At 41.5% G+C, this 22,690-nt stretch overlaps 1 protein-coding gene across 1 annotated transcript in view; it reads left to right on the plus strand.

The window, feature by feature from the left end:
• Positions 1-12,737, plus strand: part of LOC132406997 (putative phosphoenolpyruvate synthase) — a 201,257-nt gene extending 188,520 nt beyond the window's left edge. Inside the window, exons 34-36 of the mRNA XM_059993185.1 lie at positions 164-343; positions 7,975-8,049; positions 12,489-12,737. Of these exons, the coding sequence (XP_059849168.1) occupies positions 164-343; positions 7,975-8,049; positions 12,489-12,547 (314 nt within the window). The 3' untranslated portion in view covers positions 12,548-12,737. The remainder of the gene's footprint in view (positions 1-163; positions 344-7,974; positions 8,050-12,488) is intronic.
• Positions 12,738-22,690: the final 9,953 nt, after the last annotated feature.

Genomic DNA, 22,690 nt, shown 5'->3' on the forward strand with positions numbered 1-22,690 from the left:
TAGATGTTGCCTGGCCTGCTGTGTTCCACCAGCATTTTGAGTGTGTTGCTTGAATTTCCAGCATCTGCAGATTTCCTCGTGTTCCCGTCATATTATCTTAGTATAGTTGTCAAAATTAGGAAGGTCAAATACATATGAAAATCTACATTATATTTTGTTGTAGGTATGACGGTGAGCCAGGGGATTGTGAAGGGAACAGCTCATGTTGTGAGAACTATACAGGAAGCTGGCTGCATCCAACAAGGAGATATCTTAATTACAAGAAGCACAGACATAGGCTGGAGCCCATACTTTCCACTGCTCAGAGGACTGGTCACAGAGATTGGAGGACTACTATCACATGGTAAGATCTTCGAACAATACCTCTTTTAAACTGACTGTCCCGTACTCCAGCCTCTTGCCCCTTTTCGTCACCTCCTCCTGGTGCTCCTCTCCTTCCAACTCTCCTCTCTTCCCAGATTCCTTCTACCTTTCCCACCTACATGATTTTACCTGTCACCTTCTAGTTGGTCCTTCTTCCCTTTCCCTCCACAGTTTCATTGTGGCAGCTACCCTTCCCTTCCAGTCCTGAAGAAGGGTCTCGGCCTGAAATATTAACTGCTTATTCATTTCAGCATTTTCTGTGTGGAGCATTTGGAAAGATGTAAAAGAGCTAATGTAATACACTGTGTTTTGAGGAACCCTTTTATTGCAGAGATCTGAATTATAATCTCGGCGAGATGCAGCACTGGCAATCACGATACGTCAAGCAATTAAAAAAAAAGGGGTCTTTCAGTCAGCAGCATTTGGTTGTAATGTGATCTTGTAAGTTAGCCTGTTCAAAATAAGATAGATGTTCAATTTTTCCTGATCCAACAGGACGATTAATGCATTGTACTAAAATATGTTCTTACAGATGTGTATTTTATTTGAGTAACGAGATTGTACTCAATGTAGTCCATGTCTTGGATCCACATTGTCCAAAGCCCTTTAACCTCATGGTTCCAGACTCGGTGGCATGGATACAGGAACTGATTGCAATGTTTGCTCTTGTTGGGGAGCACGTGGGGCTTTTGGGGATTGCAGGAGGATGATAAAAACAATGCGCAATGTCACTTAACTGAAACCTCTAAGTATAGCACTGTGCCAGTTAGACTAGGGAGTTGTGCTTAACAGTGGATAATTTCCTGGGGCCTGATGAGACGTAACCCAGGCTGTTAATGGGATACAAGGGACGAGAACACAGGGACTCTAATTAACATAGTGCCAGCTGACTGGAGTAAATGATATAGTAACTTTGCTCATTAAGGGCAGCAACAATAATGTAGATACTTACAAACGTGACAGTCTAGCTTCATTGTTTAGAAGTCACTAGAAACAATCCTGAGGGATAGGATTTATCTGCACAGAAAGGCAAGGAGATTCAGTCTGAATAACAGAGAACTGGTCCAATCAGAAAGGCCCAAGGGATTCAGAGAAATTTGAAAAATTGAATCCCAATTTAGCTTGGTGTTAGAAGACATAAGATGATGGTTTAAGAGTGAAGCCGGTGAGCAACATTAAGCTAATTGCATCGGCCTACACATGGTCTACATTCCCTTTATTCCCTGTCTATCTGTGTGACTGTAGGTGCATCTTAAACATAGGTGTTGCTGCCACCTCTCCCAGTACTGGGCTCCAAACACCTACCACATTGTAAAAAAAATACTTGTGTTGCAAATCTGTTTTGAACTTTCACCCCTTGCCTCCACACTAGGCAAAAGAGCCTGACTCTATCTTATCTATGCCTCTCATAAATGGATACACCTCTCTCAGGCCAGCTTTAACCTCGAACACTCTGAAGAATACGGTTTTATCCAACCTCTCCTTATATCTAAATACACTCCAATCCAAGCTACCCTGCCCTCAAAAAACATTTCTCCAATATTATCCAGATCTCTAATGCACCCTTTCCAATTCCTTCCTGTAATGCAGTGACCAGAACAGCTCATAATACAGCTGCATGACCTGCTAGCTTTATTACTGAATGCTCTGAACAATGAAGTATATGCTGTATATCTTCTTTATCACCCAATTATCTGTGTTGCCACTGTTAGGGAGCTATAGACATAGAATCTAGAAATCTACAGTGCATTACAGCCCCATCAGCCCACAATGTTGTGCTAACCATGAAATCTACTCTAGAAACTGCCTAGAATTTCCCTACTACATAACCCTCTATTTTTCTAAGCTCCATGTACTTATCTAGGAGTCTCTTAAAAGACCCTGTTGTCTCTGCCTCTACCACTGTCAAATACCAGTTGCAGCTGTATAAGACTCTGGTTAGGCCACATTAAAATTACTGTGTCCAGTTCAAGTCACTGCATTATAGGAAGGAAATGGTGGCTTTGGCGAAAGTGCAGAAGAGGTTCACTATGATTAGACAGCAATAAAAATTGGAAAAAACACACACAAAATGCTGGTGGAACACAGCAGGCCAGGCAGCATCTATAGGGAGAAGCGCTGTCGACGTTTCGGGCCGAGACCCTTCGTCAGGACTAACCGAAAGGAAAGATAGTAAGAGATTTGAAAGTAGTGGGGGGAGGGGGAAATGCGAAATGATAGAAGACCGGAGGGGGTGGGATGAAGCTAAGAGCTGGAAAGGTGATTGGCGACAGTGATACAGAGCTGGAGAAGGGAAAGGATCATGGGACGGGAGGCCTCAGGAGAAAGAAAGTGGGGGGAGCACCAGAGGGAGATGGAGAACAGGTAAACAACTAAATATGTCAGGGATGGGGTAAGAAGGGGAGGAGGGGCATTAACGGAAGTTAGAGAAGTCAATGTTCATGCCGTCAGGTTGGAGGCTACCCAGCCGGTATATAAGGTGTTGTTCCTCCAACCTGAGTTTGGATTCATTTTGACAATAGAGGAGGCCATGGATAGATGTATTCAGTGCATCCTTGGGTCATTTGTTAATGCAAATGATACATTTCACAATCTTTGCTTTGATGTACATGTGATGTTGAATCGCAGGCACCAGTGTGTGTGTGAAAAAACTTAACTCTGACATCCCTCTGTACCTACTTCCAAGCACTTTAAAACTATGCCCCCTCATGTTAGCCAATTCAGCCCTGGGAAAAAGCCTCTGGCTATCCACATGATCAGTGCCTCTCATCACAAAGAGCCCTCTGTACATCAGTGCTCCTCAAGGCCTTACCATTGCGATTCAACATCACATGTACATCAAAGCAAAGATTGTGAAATGTATCATTTGCATTAACAAATGACCCAAGGATGCACTGAATGCAGCCTGTAAGTGTTACCACATATTCTGCCACAAATACAGCATACCACGGTGTTGTAATACGAATATATAAAATGGCAAATTTCATGTCATTTCTCCAAATATTCAAATGATCCATATCTTGCTGTATCTTTTGAAAACCTTCCTCAGCACCTACAACTCTGCCAACTTTCATCTGTAAATTTACCGTTCAGACCTCTGACATTTTCATCCACATTGCTTATATACAGGCACCAGCACCAATCCCTAGGGAGCACCTGTGGTCACAGACGTTCAGTGAGAATTACACCCCTCTACCATAACCCCATCTTCTATGACCAAGCCAGATTTACCAACTCATTGATCCCATGATTCTTAATCTAATCGACCTACTTAGCATAACTGATCTTGTCAAATACTTCACTGAAGTCCACATAGACAACATCCACTGCCCTAACTTCGCCAATCCTTGTCACCTCTTCGAAGCCTCAAACACAACTATGAGATGAGATCTTCTGTGCAATAAGTTCATCTTTTCCAAATGTAAGTAAATCTAGAAATCTTGTCCTAAAAAAACCTCCTCCAATATCACCTGCAGCACTGATGCAAGGTTCATAATTTCCTGGTTTGTTCTCTTTGCTCTTGTACAAAACAAGATCGACTCTTCTCCACTCTTAGAGCACCTTGTACCTCATTAAAGAGGATACAAAGATTTCTGTCAAGGCCCCAGCAATTTCCTGCTTTACTTCTGTAACATTTTAATAGTATTTTAAATATTCATTGAAAAATCAAATATTCCAGCAAAGTGCTTGATAGTAAGGATGCAGTGATGGGTCTGTTCCTGCACTCTGATGCCATGGTTATATGTCTCAGAAAAGTCCAAGTTCCCCTGCAGTGCTCCAAGGCAATGTTGCATGGGGAATAATATTACCCCATTCAGTCCTTAGATTGGATAGCAAAGGTGGTGCTAACATTATTTCAGAAAACCTGCTGATCCCACCAATCTATGCCTCTCTCCCAACTTTGCCGAATCACCTAGCAAATCTCTTGGCTTCAGATCTCTCATCTCCAGCTCCTTGAAGACCAGTGACAGCAAGATTTTTTTTTATTTATTCCTGCTGTCGCATTCCAGTAACATTGAAATCTTTCACCCCAGTTACCCTCACATTGCTGGAGTGCTGCAGTTTTGGCAGTTCCCTGTTCCCTCTCCAAAACCCCAACGTGCACATACTTTCACAGATCACAAATATTTCTACTAAGAGTTCCTGTAGTCTCCAATTCATTGACCTGCTCTGAACCTATAGGAGTTGAAATCTGATGCACTGGGACATCAATGTTATTTTCCCCACAGCATCTGTATCACTTCAAGCCAGCGAACAACAGGCCTTAGTTATAAGGAGAGGTAGGCCAGGCCAAGTCTTTATTACGGGAATGCAAGATAATAAAGAGTGACTTTATAAAAACTGTTAAGATTATGAGAGACATACTGTAGATACAGCAATGTGGAAAGTGACACACTTTACCCTAGGGTAGGAGAGTCTAAAACTAGAACCAACAATTTACAGTGAGAGGAATATATTTCTTATTGTAACTTATAATCATTTTAATTGTATTTCATGAAATTTATTGTTTTGTGGCAGCAACCCATAAAATAAAATACTCTTAAGTTTCCCCTCACCCTAAATCTGTCCCTCTTCCCTTCTCTCCCTTTACCATTCCTGTCTTATCTCCTCTTCTCTGCACCTGCCTATCACCTTCTTCTGGTGCCCCTCCTTCCCTCCCTCACAAGGTCCAGTCTCCTATCAGAATCCTAACATAAGAAATGGGAGCAGAAGTAGGCAATCTGACCTGTTGAGCCTGCTCCGCCATTCAATGGAATCATGGCTGATCTGGCTAAGGACTCATCTCCACCTACCTGTTTTTTTCCCTATAACCCCTAATTCCCCTCATATGCAGAAAGCTATCCAACCTTATTTTAAATATACTTACTGAGGCAGCCACCACTGCTTCATTGGGCAGAGAATTCCACAGATTCACCACCCTCTGTGAAAAGCAGTTTCTCCCCTCCTCTCCTGAATTTTGAGGCTATGTCCTCTAGTCCTGGTCTCACAACTTGCCTGCCTCTATCTTATCTATCCCCTTCATAATTTTATCAGTTTCTCTAAGATCTCCTGTCATTCTTATGAATTCAGCGAGTACTATCCCAGGTGACTCAATCTCTCCTCATATCTAACCCCCTCATCTCTGGAATCAAACTGGTGAACTTCCTCTGCACCACCTCCAAAGTTAGTATATCCTTCCTCAAGTAAGGAAACCAGAACTGCACACGGTGCTCCAGGTGCAGCCTCACCAGTACCCTGTACAGGCATAACCTACCTGCTCTTAAATTCAATCCCTCTAGCAATGAAGGCCAACATTCTATTTGCCTTCTTGATAGCCTGTTGCAGCTGCAAAGCAACCTTTTGTAATTCATGCACAAGCACTCCCAAATCCCTCTGCCCAGCAGCACGCTGCAGTGTTTTACCATCTAAATAATAATCTGCTCTTTCATTTTTTCTTCCAAAGTGGATGACCTCACATTTACCAACATTGTACTCCATCTGCCAGACCCTTGCCCACTCACTTCACCTATCTATATCTCTCAGCAGGGTCTACCGTATCCTCTGCACAATTTGCTTTTCTATTCAATTTAGTATCATCAGCAGACTTAGATACACTACACTTGGACCCCTCTGTACATGTATATCATGAAAAGCTTTGGGCCCAGCACCCACTCCTGCGGCACACCACTCACCACTGATTGCCAACCAGAGTAACACCAGGTATCCTAACTCTCTGCTTTCTATTAGTTAACCAATCCTCTATCCATGCTAATACATTACCACCCATTCTATGCATCCGTATCTTATGGATTTGTCTTTTATGAGGCACCTTATTGAACGCCTTCTAGAAATTCAAATAAATAACTTTCATCTGTTCCCCTCACTCCAGTGCACTCATTGTATCCTCAAAGAACTTCAGTAAGTTTCTCAAATTGGACCTGCCTTTGCTGAATCCATGCTGCGTCTGCTCGATGGATCCATTTCTTTCCAGGTGCCTCGCTATTTTTTCTTTAGTAATAGTTTCAAGCATTTTCCCAAGTACAGATGTTAAACTAACTGGCCTATACTTACCTGCTTTTTGTCTACATCATTTTTTGAACAGTGGCATGACATTCACCATCTTCCAATCTGCCAGGTCTTGCCCAGAGTCCAGAGAATTTTGGTAAATTATTACCAAAGCCTCTACTATAACTTGTGCTATTTCTTTCAGTACCCCAGAATGCATTCCATCAGGACTAGGGGACTTATCTATCTTCAAGCCCACAAGTTTGCTCAGTGATAGTTATTGTATCGAGGTCCTCAGCTCTTATCGCATTCATAACATCACTCTTTGGCATGTTAGATGTGTCCTCCACCATGAAGGCCAACGCAAAACAGTCATTCAAAGCCTCTGCCATTTCCTCATTACCCAATATCAATTCCCCACTTCTCATACTCCAAGGGACCTATGTTTTCTTCTTCAACCCTTTGCCTTTTCCACCTGTCACCTCCCAGTTTCTCACTTCTTCACCCCTCACCTAGCTTCACGTACCATCTTCTAACTTGTACTACTTCCTCTCCCCGCAACTCCTTATGCTGGCTTCTTCCCACTTCCTGTCCAGACCTAATGATGGGTCTCAGTCCAAAACATCAATTACTTATTCCTATCTATGGATGCTGCCTGACCTACTGAGTTCCTCCAGCATTGTGTGTGTGTTACTCTGCAGAACCTTTAGTGCATAAGAAACATATTCCGGTCAAACTAAACACACCTGATTCTGGTTCAAAAGGGACCTGAGGGGCAACTTTTTCCACACAGCGGTTGATGAGTATATGGAGCAAACTGCCTGAGGAAACACGTACAATACTAATATTTAAGAAGCACTGTATCGATAAATGTGGAGGCAAGGAGATGTATGGGCTGAACACAGAAAACTGGTATTTGCTGTTTGGGCTTTATGGTTAGTGTGGACTTTCTAACCATAGGGCCTGTATCCAAGCTGTATTGCTTTAGGACCTCGACACACCCCAGATGTACTAGTTACTAGTATCTCAGGCAAGGTCACTTCTTGTACCATGTTTATGAGGGCCAAATCATGCAAGTCCACACCCAATATCCTGGAGTTCTTTCAGAGGCCAACATCTTCTCAAAGGAAGTTTGTGAAAAGGCAGCAAATGCTGACATTTCTGAAATTAAAATCAACTATAATTACTGAGAAACCCCAGGTCAGACATTAATGTCTTTCAGTACTTGGCCAGCACGCAAGCACAAACTTGCACAACACAAGACTGTCTCTTACGTGACCTGTGAGCAGGTGGTGACCATGCCTTTGCCAAACATTTTTTTTTGTAAACTAAGTGAAAAAAAGCTTAATCTATTCCAGGTCAATTGCAGTTTGGAGTTCAGACATTTTGTTTGGATACAGCAGGAAGTCAAGTTGTTCTAGTTTGGTATGCATAGGTAGTTGAAAGCTGTCAGAGTGGAGTTGTGATTTTAACAACGGAATGAAAATACAAAGCATTTAGTCTGAAAATTTTAAATAACATCTTTTTTCTTATTTTACTTGGACAAGTATAATGGTAATTTGGAATTTATGCTAAATTATTTTTATTTTTCATAACTTATTTGCTTTTTCTCCCCTCACTATCTAGGCGCTGTAGTTGCACGAGAATACGGGATTCCCTGCATTGTAAGCTGTAGAAATGCAACAAGTCTTCTCCAGTCAGGTAGGTCAATAAGATGCCATTTTAAAGTCCATTTTTGTCCACAGAAGCCCTGTCAAAACTCTCAAACACTTCTCTGCCCAATGAAGCAGTGGAGGCTACTTCAGTAAATATATTTGAGACAAGACTGGCTTTTGTATACTAGGGGAATTAAGGTTATGGGGAAAAGGCAGGTAGGTGGAGATGAGTCTATGGCCATGATCTTACTGAATGGTGGAGCAGGTGTGATGGGCCAGATGGTCACTCCTGTTTCTATATTTTATGTTCTCATGTAAGGTGAGGAACTCAGCCATATGAATATTCTCCTTTTTGCTGCTGATGTGTTTGGAGAAAGCTCAGAATCTTCTGCTGCTGTCAGTTTTTACTTTTCTCAAAACTCAATAGAGCAAGCCTTCTAGGTTCTATTGAGAAAAGTAATTATTGCAGCAACAGAATAAGTTGTCTTTTCATTCTCCCATGCCCAATAACTTCACTCTGATTCTCCTATCAGCCATCTGTGAGTAATTTACAACTGCGAATGAACTCCCCAGCTGGCACATCTTCAGGATGTGAGCAGAAGCCAGAACATTCAGTGTTTGACAGTGCAGTGCATAATACTAAGATAATCCAGATCTTATGCCTCACAGCAGAAGAGACAGGTGCAGGAGAAGGACAAGTGACAATCCAGTCCTGGTCTGCCATTCAACAAGATTTTGTTGCTCCAATATTGTCCTTGACATCATTATCCTGCTCTGCCCATTTTCCTTCATTCCCTTGAAGTTTCCGCTTTGAATATGTTCAATTAATTCACTTCTCTGCCCTCGGGGTAAAATCATTGCCATCTGAAATAGACAATCCTTTTATTCCTAAGCTCCCTAGTTATGGATAACCTTCCACCCATAGCACAACTCACTAGAGGAAATATCTCTCATCATCCATCCCATCAATTCCTCTCAGAATTATCAACAGCTCATTAAGATCACTTCTTTGATACATCAACTGATTCAGTCTGTGTTCTTATGTCAATCACTTGGTCTCAGTAATCACAATTCATAAAGCTTCTCTGCACTGCCTCAAGTGTAAGCACACCCTCTCCTAAGTATGCAGATCAAAATAGTACGTAGTTTTCCGGCAGACTGTACCTGCATGCTAATATTATTTCATGCACATGGACTACCCAAACCCTTTGTACCACAACAGTTCTACAGTTTAGGCTCACAACACTGAATTAATAAATTTCTTGTCATCTGTCATTTGACAATGAAGAACCTCAAAATTTGTCCATCTGCCAAATTCTTTCTCACTGAAATTACTTTTCACAGGCTCTTTGTGTCCTCCTTACAACCAACTAAACCACCAACCTACATATATGTCATCAGAAAATTTGGACAAAGAGATTTAGAGTACTTCAACCATCAAAATGGATCATAAAAAGTTGAGGTTCCGGCATTGTTTCCTGTGCCACACCACTAGTTACTGATTGCCAATCCTAAAATGACCTATTCATCTCAAATCTCAGTTTTATGTTAATTATCTGCTCCATTTTACATGCTAAAATATTATGGCCAATGTTATCTTGTGTGGTATCGCTTCATGTGGCCTTATCAAATACACCTACTGGTAACAACTCTGTTTTCTCGTCTGTTCTACCACATTCCTCAGAGCCCTCTCATTCACTGTGCAAGTCCGACCTTGATTTGTCCTCCCAAAGTGCAACACTTCACACTTGTCTGCATGAAATTCCATCCTTTTCTGCCACGATGAGGTGCTGTTAGGTGGAGGAGCAACAGCTCTTATTCTGTCTGGTAGCCTCCAACCTGATGTCATGAATATTACTTTCTACTTCTGGTATTTTTTTTCCCTACTCCTTCCCTCTTCTTCTATTCCCCACTCTCATCTCTTACCTCTTCTCCTCACCTACCAGTAACCTTCCCCTGGCGTCCTTCACCCTTCCCTTTCTTCCATGGTCCACTCTCCTCTCCTGTCAGAGTCCTTCTTCTCCAGCCCTTTGCCACTTATCACTTCCAAGCTTAACACTTCAGCCCCCATCCCCCATCCACCTGACTTCACCCATCACCTTCTAGCTTGTCCTCCTTGCCCTCCTCCCATCTTTTTGTTCTGCCATCTTCCCCTTTCCTTCCTTTCCATTTCTGATGAAGAGTCTTAGCCCAAAATGTCAACTGGTTATTCATATCCATCACTGCTGCCTGACCTGCAGAGCTCTTCCAGCATTTTGTGTGCATTGTTCTGGATTTCCAGCATCTGCAGAACCTCATCTTTTAAATCCTGTCTGCTATTTTTCAGTCCTTTTATTCCAGTTTATCCAGATCCTGCAGTGAGCTCTGATGATGATCATGATAGTAATAATAATAATTACTTTATTGATCTCAAGTGCCCATTTCAACCTAAATTTTGGTTTCGTCTGCAAATTTACTGAGCTGATTTACCACATTGTCATCTATGTTAATTATTTGGATGATAAACAACAGCACCGATCCCTGCAGTACCCCATTACTCAAGCCTCCTGAGTCCCAGAGGCAATCACCTGTCATCTCCCTCTGGCTTCTCCCACTAAGGCAATATCAAATCCAATTTACTACTTCATTCTGAATGCCGAGTACCTGAACCTGTGCTGGACCGGCCTCCCATGTGGGACTTTATCAAAGGCTTTGCTAAAGTCTATGTAGACAACATCCACTACATTTCCTTCATCAGCTTTTCCGGTATTCTCCTCAAAAAAATTATAAGATTGCTTAGACATGTTGATGATTCCTAATTAGGCCCTGTCTTCCAAATCCTTATATATCCAGTTCCTTAGAATACCTTCCAATAATTTACCCCATACTGACGTCAGGTTCCCCGTTATATAATTTCCAGCTTATTCTTAGAGCCTATTTTGAACAACAGAACATCATTAGTTAGTGGAGTCCTCTAGCACCTCAACAGTGACTAAGGATGTTTTAAACACTGCCCCTGCAATTTCTTTACTTGCCTCCCAGAAGGTCCAAGGGGACACCTCATCAAGCCCTGGGGACTTATTCACACAAATTTGCGTCAAGACAGCAAACATCTCCTCTTCTGTAATCTAAATAAAATGCAAAAAAAAAATCCGTTTATTATCAACACAATTTATTTTGGCTATATGCAAAGATGACCACACTGATCTTCAAGTGGAAGAATTTGGTCCCTTGCTCTCCTTTTGTTCTTAATGTATCTGCAAAAACCTTTGGGATTCCCGTTCATCTTGGCTGCCAGAGCAACCTCATGCCTTCTTTTAGAACTCTTGATTTCCCTCTTAAACTATTTGCTTGCATTTCTTATACTTAATTTCCTCATTTGTTCCTTGCTGCCTATACCTGCTATGTACCTCCTCCTCCTTTTTAACCAGGGCCCCAATATCCCTCAAAAACCAACGTTCCCTAAAGCTGTTTGCCTTGCCTTTTATTCTGACAGGAACTTACAACTCTATAATTCTCAAAATCTCACTTTAAGGCCTCCCACTTGCCAAGCATCCCTTCACCAGAAAACAAATCCACACCTGCCAGATCCTTTCTGATACCATCAAAATTGGCCTTTCTCCAATTTAGAATCTCAACCCAAGGACCAGACCTATCTTTCTTCATAATTATCTTGAAACTAATGGTAATATGATCACTATATTCAAAGTGTACCCCTACACACACTGCCCTGCCTTATTCCATAATTGTCTCTATATCACAACTCCTTTAGTTGGCACCTTTATATTCTGATTAGGAAACTTTCCTGTACACAAATCCCTGGGAAGTTCAAATCACCTACTATCACAACCTCATTTTTCTTGCAACGATCTGTAATCTCTCTAGAAGTTTGCTCCCTAAATCCTGCTCATTGTTAGGTGCTCTATAATATAATCCCATTAACATGGTCATCCCTTTCTTATTTCTCAGCTCCACCCATATAACAAGTAAGCAACTGCAGAAGCTGGAGTTCTTAAATAAAAAGCAATTTTTATTGTGGTGTAAAAATAAAAACAGAATTAAAGCCTCAGCTAGAAACATTAATAATGGGACTAATGTGTTTTTATAAGCACATTCTGTTCTTATTTCACTTGATCCAGGCTTTCAGCTACTGAAATCTTGAATTCCCATCTAAAATCTCACTACCTCTTTTCTTCTCACTCCTATAAAATGCTGTTTATAACCTCGCTCAGGCCAAACTTCCTTCTTGTAATTCCACCTCTCTTTTGTTAATGCTTCCAGGATATTCTTACTACATCATCACTGGCAGCTGTCATTATATAAAGGCACACATTTTACTGTGGGTTAATCCCTAATAATTTTAGGATTGAGTAATATTTTCATTTTGACAGCAAGTACAAAAATCATTTTTAAAATGCACTGTACTGCTAAATCAGCTTCACGTTTTAAAACTTTGCAAGAATATTATGCATTCTTTCATTAAATAGTCATTCTTACTATTCACAGGTGATATTGTGTGTCTTAATGGAACCAAGGGGACTGTGCAGAAAATTGAAGAGAACTGAAAAGGTTCCATCCACTCTCCAGAAGCGAATGGAAACAGGAAAGTGCAATACCAGAGAAAACTAACATACTCTCTACCCTGACAATATCACTATGCCTGATGGATACAATGCTATTAAATATATAAAAGTAAATGAAGTTCAAAGCATCAGCTCCTCAATAGCCAGACAAATAAATTAACAGTACTTGTATCTGTTGCAGATTTGTAATGACATGACAGCAAAGGCTCTGGCATATCCTGACTGTAGTGATGGCAGTGTCCGCTGTTGAATAATTATTCCTCTAGCTTTGCTGTTTCAGTCCATCTACAATACAGACATTGCAAACAATAATGAAAATTGCACATTATTTGCTTAGACCTTCTCATGAACTATTAAGGAGGATAATTATTTAGTTTGAATTTATTTTCACCTCTTCCTGCACCAACCCAACCTTACCATCAAACCGCAAGACAAAGGAGGTGGGGTTGTGGTGTGGCTGACTGACCTCAACTTTGCTGAGGCTAGGTGACAACCTTCAGACATTTCTTCACACCTACCTCTCAAAGGGGACCCCACTCTGGACATCAGAAAACTATCTCCCACATCAACACTGATCTCATCAACTCTGGAGAACTCCCATGCTCTGATACCAAACTCATAGTTCCCTTATCCCACTCTGCTCACCTCTTTCTGCCCCCTTTGGTTCAGTTCCTCCCACCTACGGCCTTGACAGTGCTCATGTTCTTGATCTCTTCACTAATCCTGGCCCTGACCGCCTCACTTTCACCCTGGATGTCTTGTCTCTATACACTTATATCCCCCATCAAGGAGGCCTTAAAGCTCTCTGCTTCTTTCCGAATAAAAGCACCAACCAGTTTCCATCCGCCACCATCCTCCTGTGGCTGGCAGAACTGGTCCTTGCCACCTTCTTTTGGCTCCTCCCACTTTCTGAAAACTTGAGAGGTAGCCATGGCCTGGTAATGCTCCCTAGCTCTTCCTCTGCTACATTGACGACCGCATTGGTGCTGCTCCATGCACCTGTGCTGAGCTCATCAATTTCTTCAACTTTGCCTCCAGCTTCCACCCTTTCTGACACCTTCTTGATCTCTCTGGGTCCATCTCTGGAGCCAAACTGTTGACCGATATCTTTTCTAAATCTAAAATTTCCCCCATTTATCTTGACTATACCTCTTCCCACCCTGTCTCCCATAAAAATGCTATTCCCTTTTCTCAGTTCCTTCATCTCCAACGCATCTGTTCCCAGGATATGACTTTCCTTTCCAGGACATCAGAAGTGTTCTGCACTTTCAAAGGATGGGATTACTTTCCCGCAACATTGATACTGTCCTCACCCACATCTCCTCCATTTTCCAAACATTCATGCTCATCCCATCTTCCTGCCACCTGAACAGTGATACAAGTTCCTCTTCTCCTTAGCTACCAACCCATGAGCCTCTGCATTCAACATATAATTCTCTGCAACTTCAGCCATCTCCATAGTGATCCTATCACCAAACATACCTTTATCTTCTCTACCTCCCACCCACCACAGGGATCGCTTCCTCCACGATTCTCTTATCCATTCACCTCTTCTCTCACCCCCATTCAGGGCTCCAAGCAGTCCTTCCACATGAGGCAACTCTTCACCTGTGAATCTGCTGGGGCTGTTTATTGTGTCTCGTGCTCCTGCTGTGGCCTCCTCTACATTGGTGAGATCTGTCATAAATTGGGAGACCGCTTTGATGGGCATCTTCACTTCATCTAACAAAAGCGGAATTTTCCGGTGGTCAAACATTCTAATTCCAATTCCCTTTCCTGTTCCGACATGTCACTCCATAGCCTCCTCCTGTGTCATGTTGAGGCCACCCTTGAGGAAGCAACGCCTTATATTCCATCTGATGCATGAATATTGATTTCTCCTTCCAATTTAAAGAAAAATCCCAACCCCTTCTTGTATTCTCCTCTCTGGCTTCCTACCTCTTCTCACCTGCCTATCACTTCCCCCTTCCCTGTCTCCTAATGGTCCACTCACCTCTCCTATCAGATTCCTTCCTTTCCAGCCCTTTTACCTTTCCTACCCTTCTCCTTTCACTTTCTAACTATCCAATTTTTGGACATCAGAAATATTCTTTAGAAGTTGCTCCATGCAGACTGCTTAAGTTGTTGAATTGTGATGAATGGAATAGAATTTTGTATAATTATTGAACTTCCAGTTTCCCCATCAAATCGCACATCATCCTAATTTGGTTAATTTTCACTGTATTCAACATCACCAAGTAAAACTCTCACAACAATGCAATCTCAACACTTTGGGAGGGGTAATGGGGTACCTTCACCAGATGTACTACAGGACTTTAAGAAGGAAGCTTATCACCACCTTCTACAGTGCAGATAGGGATGTACAATGAATACTGGTCACGTCCAAGTGAAGATAAAAAGGTCTCACAATTATTTATCAATGTCTAAACTAAAATGTAATGGGTTATTGTACTATTATATTCTTTGTCATAACTTATTGTATTTCCCTATGTCTTGTACAATGAAATACTTATTCTTACTAAGATCACACCAAAGTTTACCAGTATTTTTTCATTCTATTTGAAAGATAAAGATGAATATATTTGTGATACTACTGCATTAAGTAAAACTGCATACAGAATCCATGTATTGCCTGAGATTATTGGGCAAGTACCAAAACAGTGTAAGGTCATCTTCCTATCCATGAATGTAAAGTATCTGTACATTCTTAACAGGAGTTGTAGGGTGCCCAGGTACTTTGTATCATTCAGGACACATGCAGTAATCAAAAAAGTGAATGGTAGGAAGGAGAAATTAATTATGGCCCTATGCAAATGAGAGCATCACTCACTGGATGGGCTCACCTTCCATGATGGATCCAGAATCGAACACAGCTTGTATTCTCCGCAGTGGAATGGAGCTGGAGACTATAGATGGGTCTCCTTTAGGAGGTGGCTAGAATACAAAAATGTGCAAGGATGCAAGAGCTTCTCTAGAACATGGAATTTAGTCTGGACACTGCAACTGAGGGCAGTACATGGACACATATGACAGAATGGTGCTGAGGCTTAAAAGATTGAATTATGAGGGCAGGTTGCATGAATGCAAGTTGTTATGTTTTTAAAATTGTAACCAATTGATGAGCTTAATGCTATAAAGGGATTTCATAGCATAACTCAAAGACGTACAAACACTGTCTTGGTAGTACTAGGCTGCTGCATGCATGTACCCGAGTTATTGCCACCTCATTTCAGACTGCCCTATGACTGCTAAAGGCCTTTGGTCTTCATGACAAATTAGAGAGGGCTTGGATCAGTGCACAGAACCAACCCTTTCCCTATTCCCACAAAGATATTGCCATTACTAATGGAATGACCTTACAACATTCAATTGCATCTCGATTAACTTGACTTTCCTTTGTGTGCCATGTGGCAAGAGAAAGACACAACAGACTCTTTGGTTTCTCAAGTCCATTAAGTGCCCATTAATCTGCTAGCCCATAGATTCTTGGGGTTTTGGGAGGAAGCCCACGTGATCAAACAGAAACCACGCAAACAAAACACTTGTAGCAATGGAATATTGAACCTGGTTTGCTGGAGTTTAACAGGATTAGCTTTATTTGTCGTGTGTATAGTGAAATGGATTGTTTATGTCAAACCAAATCAGCAAGTTGTTTTGTGCCACCCACAGGTGTCATCATGCTTCCAGTGCCAACATAGTCCACCTGCAACTTACTAACCCTAACCTGGAACTACCAGAAGAAATAATACAAAACTGGAGGGGCTGACAATTTGCTGGCAATCCCAGGAAAATATCTCACCAAAAGCAAACTATATATTTAGATCAAGCTGGCTCAATTTCATAGGCAAACAATTGTTTCTGAAATTACAACATGTACAGGCTTCGTGGAGATAGCAAGACTACAAAACAAAGCATAACAAGCTGACATTAGCACCCAGAGGTTTTCCTAAATTAAGATCTTTGTGTTAGATGCCAACTATTTAATCAAGACAAATGTTTCACACCTTAAAAGACAGATGATAGAGTCTTGTCTTATCTTACATTTTAAGGTAGTTATTTTGTAATGCTTACCTGTTGGGAGCTGCTGAAACAATGTTGTGTCTGCAATAATGAATTTGCTTAATTTTCCAGCCATGGCATGTGAAGGCTCTTAAGCTGAAGAAAATTAAAACTCATTAAACAGTTCACCAGGTGCATTGTAAACTTTATTGCTTACTCTATTTATGGTAGGATTTAAAATAAGGTTAAACGAGACTTCAATTGATCTTAAGTATGTGACTATTAATTTTACCCTTGTTATATGGTAGCAGCAGAGAAAGCAGATATTTGGTCCTTCAAGTCCACATCCAGTGTCTGAAAGAGAAACAGAATTTGCTCATCCTACCCCTAAAACTTTTCCTATATCTGTGGATCTTATGAAAACCAGACAATTTTGTCCCATTACCTGTCAATCGATGCATTCCAGATGCTAACCATTGGAAGCATTTTGCTTTCAGCAAACATCACCTTAAATCTGTACTCTCATCCTGCAGGTGAAACCAGCATTGATTTCTCTGTCCTGCTCTGCCAGAGCTGTTAACCTACCCATGTAAAGTGCAGTTTGTTATTCCAGTTTCCAGCACTTGTATCTTCATAAACGTGCTGTCATAAAGGGATCTGCAGCTCCATCTAATGGCAGAAGTTTGTAGTTGTAACCAAGAGTTGACCTTCATTAACCCATTGTTAACCGTTTGTGTACTGTTGCCATCCAAACCAAGAATAGCAAATTAAATTACTAATAACCAGTCTCCTGAATCATTTTAAGTGGGGCACGGAAGATATAAGAAGGTATTCAGAAAAAGCAGGGTTAGAATAGTGGGTAATCAAGGCCAGAGGACATAACTATAATTCAGATTTCTATCTGTACTTTAAAAATAATCTTTTGGTTTGATATTATTATCGATTAATCCTGTATAAACCTTAGGTAGATCACACCAGGAGTATTTATGTCCAGTTTTGATCAGTTCATTATAGGAAGCACATGGAAGCTTTAGAGAAGCTGCAGAGGAGGTTTACCAGAATGCTGTCTGAATTGGAGACTGTGTTTCATGAGGATAGGTTGAGCGAGGTTGGGCTTTTCTTTTTGGAATGAACAAGGATGAGAGGCAACAGAAGTGAATAAGATGATATGAGGCATAGATGGCCTAGATAGACAGAGTTTTTTTCCAAGGGCAGAAATGGCTAATATGAGAGAGCATAATTTTAAGGTGACTGGAGGAAAGTACAGGGGAGGATGTCAGAGATGGGATTTTTTTTAAAACACAGAGTGGAAGGTACATGGAACATGCTGCCACTGGTGGTGGTAAAAGTAGATACATTAGGGGCATTCAAGAGACTTTTAAGTAGACAAATGGATGAAAGAAAAATAGAGGGCTAAGAAGGATGAACCATTAGTTTGATCTTAGAGTTGGTTAAATATTCAGCACAACATTGTGGGCTGAAGAGCTTGTACTGTTCTAGGTCCTATTCCAGATATTTTAATGATTACGACAATTCATCATTGTCACTGCAAAAGGACAGACCCAAAATTTGGACAAGATAGAACTTCCCATATACCAGAACAAATTTATTTAAGACTCAAAAGAAAGTTGAAATATATAGGTAGAAAATTGAATGTAAAAAGGCAACTTCAAAGAAAAGGATTAATAAAATGGACCTGTAGGCTGCTCTTCAGTACAGCTAACATGGACACATAGACCAAATGATCTACCTTACACCATGCTGTGATCAGCAGCTAGATAACATTGCACTGATCAAAATATTTCTCAAGCTGTTCAGGTAATGCAACAAATGTATTCAAATCCTACCATGATAGTTTAAGGATATGAATTTCAAAAAAAAAGTGATAGGCCCTCCAAGTACTATGGCAAAACCCAGCCATCATGATTTTACCAGTAGACAAAGGAAGTGCAAAGTCCGGATGTCCTTCGAGGAATACCACAGAAAAATCCTGCCTACAGAGTTTTACAGTGGGATCACACGAATTTGATTGTCAGGATGACCTCTGCTTTACTGAGGAAATCTAGACCGTCAGCAGACATATGACACTGGCACTTCTTCTTGGTGTCAGTCTCACCAAGACTTTACGGGATCCCTAAGATAGACAAGGAGGGTTCCCTCTGAGGCCTATCATCAGAGGGATAGTATCTTCGACTTACTGCCTCACTAAGCATTTAACGACCATGCGTCTCCCTTTGTTGGGGGCGGGAAGCATAACTTCACAAATTTGGCCGACTTCATCAAAACATTAACCAACATTCCAGAGGGCATAATGGTCAGTTTTGACGTGGTGTCTCTATTTGTGAGAGTTCCCATTAAGGCCAGCTTGGTGTTCTTGAAGGCAAGGTTTGATAAGGGTACCCATTGACCTTTTTGAACACACCCTTACATCGATGTACCTGCTCTATAAGGGGAACTGCTATAAATAAATGGACCGAGTGGCCATGGGATCACCCCTTGTCACTGGCTATTGCTAATTTCTACATGGAGGACTTTGAGGAGAGGAGAGGGCTCTGACTTCAATGCTTCTTCAGATACGTCAATGACACCTTCGTAGTGTGACCTCATGGGCTCCAGGCACTCCAACAGTTCCACGACCGTCTAAACAGCATACATCCAAACTTTCAATTTACGATGGAGATGGAGAAGAATGGTTGCCTCTCATTTCCTGGACATTCTAATAAAACGGAAAATGAACGGTAAGGTTAGGCATGGCGTCTACTGGAAACTCACTCACACAGACTCACCTTCATGCCTCTCAATGTAGTGTGCTTCATTCTACTTTGAATAACTGTGCAAAAACTATTTCTGACCCAATGAGTCTCCCTGAGGAAATAATACGATTACACATGCTGGCTTTTATAACACGAGGAATTGAGTATAGGAGTAAAGAGGTCCTTCTGCAGCTGTACAGGGCCCTGGCGAGACCCCACCTTGAGTATTGTGTGCAGTTTTGGTCTCCAAATTTGAGGAAGGACATTCTTGCTATTGAGGGAGTGCAGTGTAGGTTCACAAGGTTAATTCCTGGAATGGCGGGACTGTCACATGTTGAAAGATTGGAGCGACTGGGCTTGTATACACTGGAATTTAGAAGGATGAGAGGGGATCTGATTGAAACATATAAGATTATTAAGGGATTGGACACACTGGAGGCAGGAAGCATGTTCCCGCTGATGGGTGAGTCCAGAACTAGAGGCCACAGTTTAAGAATAAGGGTAGGCCATTTAGAACAGAGACGTGGGAAAAACTTTTTCACCCAGAGAGTGGTGGATATGTGGAATGCTCTTCCCCAGAAGGCAGTGGAGGCCAGGTCTCTGGTTGCATTCAAGAGAGAGTTAGATAGAGCTCTTATAGATAGTGGGGTCAAGGGATGTGGGGAGAGGGCAGGAACGGGGTACTGATTGTGTATGATCAGCCATGATCACAGTGAATGGCGGTGCTGGCTAGAAGGGCAGAATGGCCTACTCCTGCACCTACTGTCTATTGTCTACTGTCACACGGCTACAGGGTGAAGGAAATTTGATTAATACCATCCACAAACCCATAGGAAGCTCAAGTCACTGCTTTTACAAATCAAAGATGACCTGGGACTCAGGTCAGCTGGTACTTGCAGGATTCCCTATGAAAGAGGAGCAGCGTATATTGGCCAGACAGGATGGATGGTGGAAATCAGCATCAAGGGGTATAGGAGGTGATCCGTTTGGGTTACCCAGAGAAATTGGTGGTAGCAGAACTCTGCATTTGCAATGGCCATAGGATTGACTTCAATGGTACTACTACAATGCAGTACCAATGGCTTCTGGGACCACCTGGTGAAGGAAGCCATGAAAGTAAAACTAGAGGAAAAGGATTTTAACAAAGATGTGCGAATCACTTTTAGTAAGAACTGGAATTCAATTGTAAATAAGGTGGGAGAATGGAAGCCTGATTGGATGAGGACTATCCAATCAGGAGGAATGGACTATAGGGGTATAAATACCACCAAACTAGACATGCCCTTGCATCATCCCTGAAGAAGGTGGGAGAGTTTGTCATTGAAATGTTGGTTACATTGATATCTGTACACAGCTGGAAGCCTGAGAGGAGTTTATTCATCTGATTTTCAATTCATATTAAAAATCTGCAACTTCCCACCGCTACCTATAAGGAGTTTGTATGTTCTCCCCATGACTGCCTGGGTTTCCTCCGGTGCTCTGGTTTCCTTCCACAGTCCAAAGAAGTAGTAGGGAATTAAAGGTTATGGGGAAAAGGCAGGAAGGTGGAGATAAGTCCATGGCTAGAGCGGCCATGATCTTATTGAATGGCAGAGCAGGCTCGATGGGCCAGATGGCCTACTCCTGCTCCTATTTCTAATTGACCTTATAGTGGTTGGTAGTGTAATTGGTCATTGTTAATAGTTATGCGAATAGGCTAGTGTCAAATCAGGGGGGCCTACTCCATGCTATATCTCAATAAATAAAATATTTTTTAAAAATCTAACTGGTTTTCTTAAGCCCATCTCCATCCTTAAGGACAGCAAAGGGGTGGAGTTAGAGCCAATACCTCACAGCACCGAAGACAGGATTTCAATCCTGGACTTTTGTTTATGTGGAATTTGTACATATTCCATGTGCTCATGTGTCCTTCAGCCTCTCAAAGACTTGCTGCTTGTTGGATTGTAATTTAAATTAGCCCATTGTAAATTAGCCCTAGCATGTAGATGAGTGGTAGAATCTGGGGGAAGTGGATGAGAATGAAACAGGTTTTAAATAGGATTAATAGAAATGGTAGGTTGGTAGTTAGCTCAGATTTGTTGGGCTAAAGGGCTCATTTCCATGCCAACTCTTGGCATACGATAGCAGATACGATAGTGTCTTTTAAGAGACTTTTAGATAGGTACATGGAGAGTAAAATAGAGGGCTATAGGTAAGCCTAGTAATTTCTAAGGTGGAGACATGTTCAGCACAACTTTGTGGGCCGAAGAGCCTCTATTGTGCTGTAGGTTTTCTATGTTTCTGTGTCCTCTAAATAGCAACAAGAGTATACAAAACTATGAGGGGTTTAGACAGGGTAAATGCAACAGGTCTTATTCACTGAGGATGGGTGGGACTACAACTAGAGGTCATGGGTTAAGGGTGAAAGGTGAACAGTTTAAAAGGATCATGAGGGGGAATTTCTTCACTCAGAGGGTCCTGAGAGTGTGAAATGAGCTGTCAGCTTGATTTTAATGTTTAAGAGGAGTTTGGATAGGTCCATGGATGGGCAGGATATGGGGTGCTATTGTCTGAGTGCAGGTCGATGAGACTAGGCAAGTTAGCATAAACTAGATAGGCCGAAGGGCCTTTTTCTGTGCTGTGCTTTACTATGACTCTAAACCTAAGAGATGTACTACAAACTTTGACATCCACATCTAACAAATTAATAAAACTCGTTAATAGATATAAAATTTGGCTTATAGTTTCAGTGTATCCAAACTGACATTTTCAATAATAAAATAAACGAACTTGTCTCCAATTTATAATCTGTAATTCGACTAGATATGCAAAAATAAGTCCATCATAAGCTCAGTGAAGCAGCTGATTTGAAAAGAAAGGTGCAGCAAATTGAGCCCTCTATTTTGCCTTTACTATCACTTGTAGCTCCAGGGAATTCCTGACGGGGACGCTGCTGATCTACTTGAAAGTTATTGTATGTACTGACTTCTATCTGCCCACACAACTAGCGGCTGGAGGAACTCAGCAAGTCTAGCAGCATCTGTGATGGAAAAGGGATAACTGACATTTTAGGTCTCAACGATCTCCTTCCCTCTGCGGATGCGACCCAAACCACTGAATTTATCCGGCTCTGTTTTTTTGCTCTAGATTACAATATCTGCAGTCTCGAGTATCTACTTCAGTGCCCATACTCCTAAATGGAAGATGAAAGATTGCTTATTTTCATTGTTCAATACATGACTGTAAGGGAGAATGAAATGGTTATTACTCCAGATCCGTTTCAGAATAGAAAAAGACAATTAGCATAAAAACACACAAAAAAGCATAAAAAACTCCTTTACGCTCGTAAACTGAAGAATTACAATAAACAATTTTGAATCTTCCATTTAGGAAT

This window comes from Hypanus sabinus, chromosome 17 (assembly GCF_030144855.1).
Source record: "Hypanus sabinus isolate sHypSab1 chromosome 17, sHypSab1.hap1, whole genome shotgun sequence".
In the NCBI taxonomy this organism is placed as follows: Eukaryota; Metazoa; Chordata; class Chondrichthyes; order Myliobatiformes; family Dasyatidae; genus Hypanus; species Hypanus sabinus.